Source organism: Zasmidium cellare (genome assembly GCF_010093935.1).
Source record: "Zasmidium cellare ATCC 36951 unplaced genomic scaffold M409scaffold_3, whole genome shotgun sequence".
In the NCBI taxonomy this organism is placed as follows: Eukaryota; Fungi; Ascomycota; class Dothideomycetes; order Mycosphaerellales; family Mycosphaerellaceae; genus Zasmidium; species Zasmidium cellare.
In genome coordinates this window covers 1,131,506-1,143,641 of record NW_022986947.1, presented here as the reverse complement: position 1 = coordinate 1,143,641, position 12,136 = coordinate 1,131,506, and the positions used below count along the sequence as shown (strand labels likewise).

General features: G+C 53.9%; 5 protein-coding genes across 5 annotated transcripts; 1 reads left to right on the top strand and 4 right to left on the bottom strand.

The window, feature by feature from the left end:
- Positions 1–1,474: 1,474 nt before the first annotated feature.
- On the top strand, positions 1,475–4,228 carry M409DRAFT_63173 (uncharacterized protein; the record flags this gene model as incomplete). The annotated part of the gene is made up of 1 exon (XM_033815471.1): positions 1,475–4,228. One exon carries the CDS (start codon positions 1,475–1,477, stop codon positions 4,226–4,228), a length of 2,754 nt encoding a protein of 917 aa, XP_033673398.1.
- Positions 4,229–4,595: 367 nt separating this feature from the next.
- Positions 4,596–6,140, bottom strand: M409DRAFT_17741 (uncharacterized protein; the record flags this gene model as incomplete). Its single annotated transcript, XM_033804192.1, has 1 exon — positions 4,596–6,140. The coding sequence occupies one exon, from the start codon at positions 6,138–6,140 to the stop codon at positions 4,596–4,598; it is 1,545 nt and encodes a 514-aa protein (XP_033673397.1).
- A 620-nt stretch (positions 6,141–6,760) lies between these two features.
- Positions 6,761–7,707, bottom strand: M409DRAFT_50195 (uncharacterized protein; the record flags this gene model as incomplete). The annotated part of the gene is made up of 2 exons (XM_033811476.1): positions 6,761–7,463; positions 7,517–7,707. The coding sequence occupies 2 exons, from the start codon at positions 7,705–7,707 to the stop codon at positions 6,761–6,763; spliced, it is 894 nt and encodes a 297-aa protein (XP_033673396.1).
- Positions 7,708–8,315: 608 nt separating this feature from the next.
- On the bottom strand, positions 8,316–10,907 carry M409DRAFT_17739 (uncharacterized protein; the record flags this gene model as incomplete). Its single annotated transcript, XM_033804191.1, has 1 exon — positions 8,316–10,907. One exon carries the CDS (start codon positions 10,905–10,907, stop codon positions 8,316–8,318), a length of 2,592 nt encoding a protein of 863 aa, XP_033673395.1.
- A 499-nt stretch (positions 10,908–11,406) lies between these two features.
- M409DRAFT_63170 (uncharacterized protein) lies at positions 11,407–11,739 on the bottom strand (the record flags this gene model as incomplete). The annotated part of the gene is made up of 2 exons (XM_033815470.1): positions 11,407–11,608; positions 11,663–11,739. 2 exons carry the CDS (start codon positions 11,737–11,739, stop codon positions 11,407–11,409), a joined length of 279 nt encoding a protein of 92 aa, XP_033673394.1.
- Between the last annotated feature and the right edge of the window lie 397 nt (positions 11,740–12,136).

Sequence of the window (12,136 nt, the reverse complement as noted above, 5' to 3'; positions counted from 1 at the left end):
GTCGAGATTTACTAGTTTGGGGTTGAGGCTCAGCTTTAAATGGTTCAGTAGTCAGACAGGTGTGCAGTTCGCTTGAAACGGTGGAGTGCTTATGTCACGGCGATGATGATGAGGATTCCAGTTGACGATAGGGCAGCTCGTCTATCCTCCAAATGCACCAAAGACGGTCGTCTGTTTCGGGTAGCCGCTCTCGAGCTGAGTTCGGGGCTAGTGAGCGACAGCCCTGGTTCTCTCCAGTTTTCATCAGCCTGAGTGCGGATATATCTTCAGACTACCACCTCGCTGTTGCAGTTGAAGCTGGTACATGTCGAGGAAATTCTGCTCTACAAGATTCCCCAGGCATGATGTCGACCATCATTTTCGTCTGTCTCACACCAGAGAGATCCGAGGACTGAGCAGAAGAGACGATCCGAACCACTTCATCAAAGACTTCGTTTCGATGACTTGTGCTCGACGCGGTGATCTCTCACTCTTTGGTGTGGCGAATAGATGCTATCATGCCCTGGTGGCAATTGTCTGCGTTTGGTTTGCAACCAAGAAAACGCGCCTTGTTGCTAGTTGGCAGGCTTGGTGCCAGGGGGAAACTTTGTGACATGCGGAAAATGTGCCTGACAGACGTCAAGTAGTGACGTTTCACCTCAACGCGTAACAGCAAAGACAGCTGGACGCGGTGTATGTCACGCCAATGCAGCCTCAGGCGTCACATGTCAGTCAAGGCCTTGGTGGTGCTGAGAGTTGACAGCTTGGCAAGGCGGAGATGATTAAGCTCGTTCCCCACCGGCGTCGATCCGGCGGGCGGAGGGAGCCGGCGGGAGTGGGATGATGAGGGTATGGTCGCAGCGCAAACCGCGACGCCAGCGTGAGATCAGCAAGGACCGGACCTCGATACACGTATTAGCATTGCGAGGAATCTAGTCAGCACACAGTCTTCGTTGCGCCGACACCATCACTTGTTGCAGCTCACATTGCGACTCTGGGCGACCGCAGCTCTGCCGTGACTCTGCTTCGCCTCCATTTCTGCCCAGGTGCTGTCTCATGGGCAGGCGCTAACTAAACGACCGCGGTACTGCGTCATCTGCCCTGCGATTGCTGCAACAGAGGTCAACGTGTATACATAGCGCCTGACCGCACCTGGGTCGCCGCGTGTTATTGCGGGTATTTGACAGCATCTCCGTCCTCCTCATGGCCCTGAGATAACCTATTCTCTTACACACTCGCTGAGACCCCGCGTTCGTTGCTCCACTCTGGCAGTACTTCCACGATCCAAGCATTTCAGACGCCCACGATGGCGGCCGTACCCAATGGCAAGCCCAGAGAAGAGGCACCGCCGCAGATAGAGGTCACTCCCGACATGCCCCCGCCGAAGAGAGCTGAGACAGTCTTTGTTGACGCGCCAGAGGAGCAGGAAGAGCAAGAGATCCAGGAACAAGCCCTTCGGCAACGGCTGCAGCGAAATCCTCACTCCACGGCCACCATGGAGTCTGCGATATCCCAACCCCCGCCGGGCTCGATTCTTACAGGCAAACAAGAGCATTACCTCAAGCGCGAGCTCATATCCCACCAGACACAGTGGGAGATCCGCGAGCTATCACATCCCACCGCCCTCCAGCGATTTGGGGCTCCCTTCCGCTCAGACAAGGGCGAGGTTCCGCCAGAGGAATCAGAACTGCCATTGCTACGATACATCTTCGTCCACCATGTACGAAACTTTCCATTCCTCAATCAGGCCAAGGAGAAGGAGTTCTGGCAGGATAAGCTGCAGACCTTCTTGGAAAGCTTTGCAACAAAACACATCTCTTCAGCGGAGGATCGGCTGGAGCAGACCAAAAGAGCAAAGTTGGCTCAGAAAGCTACGAAGCTCGTGGAGCTGATGATGGTTTCTGGAATACCCACAGCTTCAGGATATGAAGAGCGCATACGCTTCTCCGAAATGGAGGTGGTTGAAAGAGGCGCGAACGAAAGTGGCCTTGTCGTCAACATGCCAGAAGGACACATGATTAACGGCTGGGACGTCAACGTTGCTGGTGTTCGCTTGATCAGCGTCAAGAGGCATGTGCGGCATCATAAGCATGCAGAGTTCTTACTGCGGGTGAAGCGTAACGATGAGGGTGAGATATACGTCGCCAGGAGATTCGGCGACTTCTCTCGAATGCACAAAAAGCTGCGCTTAGAGCTGCCTGGCAAAGTCCTGCCACCACTCCCTAGGAAGAACAAGGCACAGTCGATCTACAGCGGTCGGGACGATGATGACACTGACAGTCTCTCCTCCATATCCACCCAGGGCACAATCGCTCCAACCCCAGACACCCCCGAACAAGGCGGTGGCTTCCGCGCCTACCTCTCTTCATGGACTGGTAGCAGTACACCAAGCAGCAGACATAGCCGCAACGCATCTCGAGTATCGCTGGCCGCTCCCTCTCCTCGCCCATCGGTCGAATCGTCCAGAGAGCTTACTACGAGTTCAGCTCCAGAGCCTATTGCCGACACAGTCTTGCACAGAGAAGAACAACGAGTCTCGCTCAGGGCATTCCTGCGCAACTTTCTTCAAAATGAAGCAATTGCCAACTCAAAAGCGATGCATGACTTCTTGGCGGAAGACCCTATCAAACCGACCGACGAAGAGAAATATGACATTGAACGAAGGAAGCACATGGACGAGAAACGTCTGGAAGAGCAGCGACAATTCTTCGAGATCGCGAGACAACGTGCAAGAGAGCTGGACGTGCATATGGAGAAGTTCAGACGCAGCGTTGTCGAGAGCAACGGACTGCGAAATCTGTTTGCCGAGATCAAGAGGAAGGAGAAGATCGCAGACCTGGATCCTGAGTACAAGAAATTTGCCGAATGGCTTCGGATAGAGGTCGCTGCGACACTGTACCACCTGTTCCTCGCCGAAGACAACTCTCCAGAGCTTTTTGCCCAATTCAAGCGGATACATAGCTTGGTCCCGTACACGGCCTTGAAGCAGGTCATTCGGTTCACGAATCCGGCCGCGGTCATGGCCAGCGTCCTTGACATCTTCATGGCTCAACCTCTTGGAACGAAGTCGCTGCTCCAACGAATCTTCGGTCTTGCTGTGGGTGACGGCATTCGGACTCTGCAAAAGTCAATAGACAGCCTGACCACAAAGATCGATGAGCCAGACTATACGGTGAAGATCAAGAACTATATCGAAGCTGACGAGGACATCAAAGAAACAGTGAAGTTAAGCGCCAAGGAGGAGCAAGTGGATCTGCTTATCAAGGTCCTTCAGAGTGACGAGATCGAGCCTGAGTTGTCAAGTGAACAGATTGGCAGAGCTTTCAATGCCTACGTGGCTTGGGACAATGCCGTTGAGAATGTTGACGAAGAAATGCGCCAAGGCGCAGAGCTGTTTGCACGATTGAAGCAGCTCCTGAAGCTTCATACTCGACAAAGGGACAAGCGGATGATGCTGGAAATGGTGGAAGAGTCGAACACATTACGACTGTTCCGCGATCTCTTCACCATCTTCTACGAACCACTTGTGCGCGTGTACAAGAGTGCGAACGTGTACAACAGCGTCACAGACTTTGCACGCTTCGCAGACGACGCTATCCAAACGATCGAGAAGGCGCAGCGTCAAGACGTCTCTGCGGATCCCAACCAAACCGTCCAGAGCTTCATCGACCTCTGCGAAAGACACGAAGAAGACCTGTACAAGTTCATCCACGAAGTCCACATGCACGACAACGGCCTCTTCGACAAGCTGATGATCTGGATCGAAGGCATTCTCGACTTCCTCCGCAATGGCCCCAAGGGTGGCAAGCTGGACATGAACGCCCTCTTCCAAGGCGCACTAGAAATGAAACAAGTCGATCGGGACATCGTCTTGCAAGAGATCAACAGCCTGATCAAATGGCAAACGGCCCGCAAGCGATGGCACTCAGACAAGACCCGCCAGAAGATGGCTTCCGGTGGTCAAGAATCCGACGCAGTAGCCGGTCTGTCAGCTACCTTCAAGCCGGACGACTTCGGCCTGAACCCAATGGACTTACAAGACCTGAACATGGACGACGACGACGACGAGTTCTCCGAATCCGGCGACGAGGAAGAAGCCGACCCCATCGCCGCCGAACGCAAACGTCGCCAGAAGCGACAGGATATGCTGAAGCGGACGGCGGGCGAGCCGCTCAAGCCAGACATCTCCGAGGTGCATAAGATGATGCCGCAGTTCGTGGCGATGTTGCGCATGGTGTTGGCGGAGTAGAGCTCTGCTTGAGTGATCCCCAAAAAGCTATCGTGTTGTGGTGTGGGAATGAGCGAGTGAGTGAATTCACGGGCGTTTTGGGGGTTTCTGGGTAGATGGAAAGGACTACTACAATTTCATGCACCTAATCGGTTGCGTGGCTGCTGATGTTTGATGCTGATGCTGAGTTGATGATTATTAGAGGTACGCGTAGACTATTAGACTGCTGAACTGCTGCAAAGCTGTTGTGACGCGCGTGGTACCCTTTCGAAGTTCGTGTCATTCTGTTCCTGCGCCTCCGAGATCTCGCCCGGACGCCTGATACTCCTCCTTCAGACGACCGATGTTTCCTGACGCCACTGATTTCTCCTCTCCAACCCTTCGTGAATTAATACCAACCATGTCCATCATCGCCCGACTTCTTATTGCTCGGGTTCAAACTAATCAACCTCTGCCCCGGAATCGCGCCGCTGACCTGCGACTCAAAGATCCCTCCTACAGCTCTCCTGCCCACATTACTGAAACTGTCATATCCAGCGGCATTGACGCCGTGGATCGCAGCCCATTCGGGAGAGGTATACGGACTACTCCCATCGCCTAGATCGCTCCATCTCGTGACGACTAGGGCATGTTTGAAGGGGTTGACTTTGTCGTTTGTGTCTTCGATCATCTGCACTTCGACCAGGTACTCTGTCGGACACTCGGGGCATCGCCTCGCAGGGCGGCACTCATCGCAGCCGCGCACGATGAAGTCTGGACGTGCGGCGGAGGCGGATAATTTGAAGCTTCGCTGAATCTGTTTATGGTATGGATCCGGGGGAGCGGGGACATGGGACATCATGCATTTGCAGATTTTCATCAAATCGCCGTCCTTCCAGTGCGCGCAGACGGAGAAGAAGGGCGTGTATTCTTCGCGGTCGTAGAGGATGTGGCGTTCGGCGGTTTCGGTGAGGTCTTTGGCGGGTGGGGTGTAGACTTGAGAGACGACGCGCATGAGAAGGCGGTCGTCGTGGACAAGGAAGCGGGAGCGGTGTTTCCAGTCGCTGTCTTTGCATTTCCAGCGCCTGGCGAGAGTCGTGTGGTCGATTCCGTAGCTTGGGTGGTGGCGAGATGCGCGGAGGGCGAGTTGGACGAAGTAGTACGGTAGGTAGCGGCCATGGGTGATGCGCATGCGTGGAAGCACGGAGTTCTTGACGTTGGGGCAGTCGAAAACTGGGAACTTGAAGAATTCGATCTTGAGGGCCTCTTTGCCGGGTGTCAGGCGTCGGTGATATTTGCCACAGGGGAAACAGAGTAGATGTCTGGGATGTTTGTGGTCGAATTGATGGAGGAAGGCAATCTTGTGATGTTTGTTGTCTGGCTCATCGAGGGCGGCGAAGGGGGAGAATCCGAGGAGCTTCTTGTAGAGTGTTTTGGTGGAGTAGGCCAAATTCGCGGCATCAACGGGCTCCATGAAACTGGCAATTCGCTCCCACAGCTCGTCTGGCAGTGACGCTATTCTGGCTTCGTCTTTCTCTGAGCGAGGTCTTTCCACCATTTTCTGAGGATCCGTCGAAGAGAAGTACGGGTCCCGCAGCTGTTCTTTCATATATGGCTTATCGAGAAGGGAGTCAAAAGAGTCATGATGGGCCAGTCGATGCATCATATCGCCATGGTCTTTTTCAGTCTTTGAGTACTTCCTGGAAGAGGCGAGCGTAGTAGCATCGCTGAATGAAGGTCCATAGTCAATGCGCTCTCCCAACTCATTGGCCTCTACAGCTGGAGCCGCTGTGGCCGGTCTTCGATTTCTCTTCTGGAGCTTCGCGGATTCCTTCTTATCCTTCTTGTCAATGGCAGCCTGGGTGTATTGCTTGTCGGACCTGAGCTTCTTGGCGATCTTAAGCGCGATCTTCGCGTGCCAGGTGTTGATGTCTGCCGGCTGTGTCAACTCCATGGCTGTGGCGGAATTCCAATTCTCAATTCTCAATCAACGTCCAGCGGTGAAAAGAGATACTCTAGCAGTGATGAAGGACTATCTAAGCCATTGGAGTCTGCGGGGCACAGAGCTCTTAGGAGTGATATGGAAGTTGGCGGATATGCATGTGAGCCTTCAAAAGAAACACGGCGATCTCCTGGCGTGTTGTTTCGGAAGATGAGGGATGACGTTGCGGGCGCCAGTAGATTCCTTAGTCATCGCCGCCTCAGGCCGTCGGCGTAGCGGTCAGCCAACCACCTTATTACCTTGTCAACCTCACCTCTCAATGCTCGATATCATTCTCGATGAAGAGCAGCGCACAGCAGCTCTGTGCAAGCCATTCCCGTCGTCTTCCGCAATGGCACAGTCACGGCCAGGCTGAGGCAGTTCAACGTGGAACGAAGCGAATAGGGTGTTAAGAGCGTTGGAGCATTGAGGCTGAGAAGCTTTCGGAAATACACATAAAACTCATCAAGATCGTTCGTCCATCCATTTCATCAGGGGTATCTCATCGCATCTAACAAAAGACTCGCTCTCTCGCTGTGCTCTCCGCCTCCAAAGTAATCACTCCCATCACATGCCTGATCTGTCAGCCTGCATCAGTTGTACTTCGGCCTCGAAACGCGACGGCGTCCACCAACGATGCAGTCGAAACACCAGACAATGCTCGCCAGTAGCATCAAGCCGGTCGCGATCCAGGTCAGAATCATGAACTTGTTCCCCTGCTGAGCGCTCACGCCAATGTCATCGCCATACCTGTTGATCACAGAAGCTCCCTTAACCGCTATGGCCGTAGCGATGGCACTGGCAATGCCTATGACCAGGAATGCAAGCCAATCCACCATGACGTTGAGCAGAGCGCTCAGACGTCCGTCGGAGAAGATGCTGACAACGGCCAGGATCAAGGCGATTCCGATGAAGCCGATAGCGATGCAGTACAGCACGAAGGTCGCCTTTGCTGCGACCTGCAATGCTCTTATTCCATTGGTGATGTCTTCAGGCCAGTCCAGATCGTTGACCAGATTGACAACTCCGTCCCCAACGCTATTGTTCAGCTCTTTCTGGATGATCTGCTGCGGGTCGAAGTTGTACATCGCCGTGCGGTTTGAGCACTCGGTGACATTCTTGTGAATCTGCGACTTCGAGACCGTGCTGTTTGGAGTCGCGCCTGGAACGTAGAAGCCCTCACAGTAGTTCATCAGATGCGCCGAGTAGAAGTCGTGGATGCCGAGGTCTTGCGCTACATCGTTTATGCCTTCCTCGATCTCATCCTGGATGGAGTCTCCGATGTTGTCGATGATTCTGCGAAGAATGGTCAGCACGTGCACATTATCCGAGCATCGGTCCCAACATACGAAGTTACGGCATTATCTGATGATGATGAGTCCGAATTGTCGAACACATCATATCCAATGCGTGAAGTGTTCAGAGTGAGCACAGCATAATCCTCCAATAAACCCTTCCGCGACCCGGCAAAGAGACACAGAAATGTGAGAATGAAGGACGCGGTAATGAATACCACTGGTATTAATGCCGAAAAACGCATGGTTGATAGTGCGATGGTGTCTCCAGTAGGTCGTAAGTGGTATGCAGGTATCCGAGCCAGGAAACGGGTACAGTCGCGCAGGTGACGAAGCAAGAATTGGAATGTGGAACTCACGACCAGTTTATAATTTGGCTGCTGTGCGACTCACAGCCATCACTGCGTCACGATTCAACGGACGAGCGTTTTTAGGACCCAAGCAAAGAAAAGGCGATCGTGAAGCAAGATTGACACAGCTCGACTCGTCGTTGTTCCTTGCTGTATGACATGGAACCAAACAAAACGCGAACCAGAGCGTCGGCTAAACAACCAGGGGCAGCAAACCGGCTTGAACACGCATTTGCAGGCGTATGATTGGTTTGCCCAGACCTCACCTGGTCGAATCTCAAACATCTCGCATAGCATCGACCACATGACTTCAAGCTTTTCGAGATGGAAAATACGCACAGGGAACAAAGCTTTAGGGAACCACAACTTTTCATGCAGACTAGGTACTTCTAGAAGAGGTTCTTCAGCACATCTTCTGTGATCCTCAACACCGGCTCACCAATGGAAGTCATCAAGGACTTCTCAGGATGTGAGGACTTGCCAGGCTTCGGGGAAGCACTTCCTCACCGCTTGCCTCGTTGCCCAGCACGCTCTCGGTCCTCGCGACGGTGCTTGTGCTTAGGAGGTGCTGCATCGCTACCCACACTGCTGCCGTCATATGCCTCGAGGCTGACGCTACGTTCATGCTCGATTGTGTACGGTCCAAGTCCGTCCTCTCGTCGACGCCTGGCTGCTGCGATGAGCTTCTCGCGCGAAGGAGATTCACTTTGTGCTCGAGCCAGCATCCGCATGTCCACCGGAAGAGTAATTGGCGCAGTGGCCGTCTCGGTATCTCCAGAAGGCCGGCGACCTCGAGGCTCTGGCCTCATAGGGCCGCCCTGTTCCTCCCTCCGATACTTGGTCTGCGGTGGGTATCTCGCAGCTTGTTCAGTATGGTAGTCGTACTCTTCGACGGCGACACGACCTGGAGCGCCACCTCTCCGCCCGTATGCAAAGTCAATCACCCCCTCCGGACCTTTCTCCTTCACCTGGCCCTGGCGGTGATCTCGTACCGAACTTGCATCGCTCCCTGGAGGTGTCGGTGAGATCGCCACTTTGTTAGCGAAACGTACTCGACTAGAGACATCGCTTGGCCGCCGTGCTCCTATGTTCTTTCGATTTGCCGACGGTGCTTCTGAAATCGTCGGGTCTGCTGCTGCTGCTTTGCGACGGTGCAAATACTCTGAATCCTCCCTATAGTATATGCCATCTCTCTCGCTCCGGAGATAGGTTGCTTCGTCGGCAGGCTGTACTGTGCGGAGTTTGTAGTAGTACTCACTGTCTTCGTTGTCGTTTCGCATTGCGCTTTTTGTAGGTCTGGAAGTGTGGGATGAAGGTGAGGGCATGGGGACTGGCGGGTTCAAGCCATCAGGTGGGTACGGCAATTCGACGTCTTGAGTGCGCTGCTGAGCCTTCTGCTTGCCCTGGATCTGCGCCAGCCCATCCACGCCCGAATCACGGCGGTCGTATTCCATCGTGATTCGCTCTTCATGGCGGTTCTTTGGATATTCAGGACGTCTGGAAGTTCTCGAATAGTCCAGTCCTGATTCCGCCACCTCTACTTCGCGCTCGTAAATCTGAGTCTTTGGTTGCGGGGGTTCGTAGTCTACCCAGTGGCTGGTTTTCGTCTGCTTGTGCTGCACATTGGCGTTGTGTACTTGCTTCTGCTTGGCTTGCAACACCTCTGCACCGCTGCTATCCCCTGCACCCCATTGCGGCTGTCCAGAGCACCTCAAGAACGTTGTGTCTTGCTCGTAGATCGACTTTGTGGTTTCTTGCGCTGGCCATCGGGTCTTGTCCGACGAAGTATCAGAAGGAAGTGGTGGCCTCGCGGGTTTCGAGGATGGAAAATCATCCACTTGCCGTCTCGCCCCACTCCTACGTGTGATATGGATCTCCTCCTCACGATCTTTGCTCTTTGACCTGACCCTGTATTCCCTTTCCCTCATAGCATATGCTGGTTGACTCTGCTTTTCAACTGCTTCCTTCTTCCAGGGCATCTCTTCTTTGATATCCCGCTGTGCCTCAATACGACGTTCGACAGGTACGACAGGCACGCGTTCCACGGGTACCATTCGACCATGCGCATAAGCATCGCCGTGTGCGTCCATGCTACGCTCCGCTCGCCGATAGCGCTCAACTTCGTCCCTTGCAAGCCTCTGAATTTGGCTCTCTGTCCATTCCGGTTTCGAAGCATCGCTCACTGCATAAGAGCTTCGGACTTCAAGTTCAACTCTTGCCTTTGGCGCCGTGGTCTTCTTGTGTTCAATATGCCGAGAAACAGATTCTTCGGAGATCGATGGCTCTTTGGGGGCACTCTGTTTGACATGGCGAATCTCGTATCGTGTGTGCCTTGAACTGTGGGCCGACTTCTCGCTGATCGAGTCAATTGCATCCTGTGCTGTTGACTTGACGTCGGGCTTCGGCACGTAGATGAATGTTGGCTCTGGAGGCTGTGCTTTTGGGGGATCTGGCGTTGGTAGATGTGCCATTTGCGGAGGGGCTGTTGGTGGAGGTGGATGAATTGGAGGTGGCGGAACCGCGACAAGAATGTGCCGGTAGATGTACTCTTTCTTACGTGGAGGCGATTGCTCTGCCGGGGGTGGCTCAAGCTCTCTCCACTCAACCTCATCTAGGTCATAGTTGACACGTCTCGATCTCGCTGCACGAGCAGGCAGGTAGTCCTCATCAACCACGAGACTTTTGACTCCTATCTTTGGTCCATGGCTCTCATGGTGCTCCACCACGTCCACCAATGATTTTGACTCGTCCACAGAAGTGACGCGACATCGTCTACAGATGCCAGGTGGTGGCGGCACGCCATCGATTGGGATCGGATGCTCACGATGATAGCGCGCACTTCGAGGACGAAGGCAGATGCGGCAAACGTGATAGACCACAAGGGAGGAAGAGATGTCTGACGTTCTCCTCGTCCTGATGTACTCCCGCCGCTCATCCGTGCCGTCTCCAGGGATTGGTGGATATTTCTTCCGTCCAAGGTCGTCGGTACCCCTGGTGGAGGATCCAGCATCGGCTGTCGCCTCCTTCGACATGTAGAACTCGGGTAATGGTGGGGGCGGAATGCTCATGTAGGTGTTATGTGGTGGGATCGCCATATTTCTGAATGAATGACTGCGACATCGAGTTTGTCCTGGTGAGGGAAGAGGTGGTGTCGTGTGAGCTGAGGAGGAAGTCGAACTTCAGAACGGCGATGATGTCGCGGTCGGAAGTGGCAGGTGTGCGTGCTTGGCTGGGCGACAAAAGTGGAAGGCGCGTTTGTGATGGACACAAATGAAGCTGTTCATTGAGTTGAGTTGCTTTGATTGCGCGATTTCGCAGGCGCATTGGCCGCTCGCTAAGCATTCATTTTAGGTTGCCAAGACTCACCTGAAGTGAATGAATTCGTCGCGTTGTCACATGCTCCAAGCAAACTGGCTTTCCTCTCACCTTCACACTTTCACGCATCTCCTAGTCTTGCAGCACCGCGGTAACACCTCACCTCTACGTGGACATCGCGATTGAAAGGACGTAGCCCACCTTTAAGCCATGTTGACCAGTCCTCCGTATGCAAAGTCTCACACATGCCCGATTTCCATTGCTTCCACTTCATTTCATTCACTCTCCTATCACGTACGTGCAGCCTTCTTTACCCATCCATACCTCATGTCGCCGTCCTGCATCAACATCTACCCTCGCCCCTGCGCCAAACGTCTCTTTCGTAGGTTTTGCATCGTCTGGATACGTTATCGTAAGCTCGCCACGAAGAATGAGATGTGTCGTCAAGCCAGAGTGCTTGTGGGGTGGATAGTAGGCGTTTCTTGGAGGACCGATCAGCGTGCGTCGATGGCGCAGTGACATTGGGCGGACATACGGTCCATCAGTCCAGGTGAAGATATGCAAGAAGCCCCACGAGGCGACGTCGCGCTCAGCATCTGCACGAGACTTCATGGCTCTACGCGTCGTTCAGTCGGCAGGAGACGCTGCGGTCATCGAGAGAATGTGTCCGCGGAAGAGAAGACGTGCAGTCAGTCAGTCAGTCAGTCAGGAGCTCGGCTGCATGCTCGCGTCATCACAGCCACCCACGTTTCTTCGCATTCGTATGGGCTTCTTCAGGTGCGTCGCGACGATAACCATTCAGGCTGCGCAGCAAGTGGTGCTCTCCAGGCACAACCATTCTTGTAGGCGTGCCATCGCGTAGTATTTGCGCTCCGTCGGCCAAACAATGGCTTCAGCTGCGCCGCGGCGGTGAGCTTCAGCTGGGCTGTGCCTTTGTACGCTCGCTGATCACAGCAAAACGTGGTTGCTGCTTCTTCTGCTGCTTCTTTCATAAATCGAAGTACCTGGT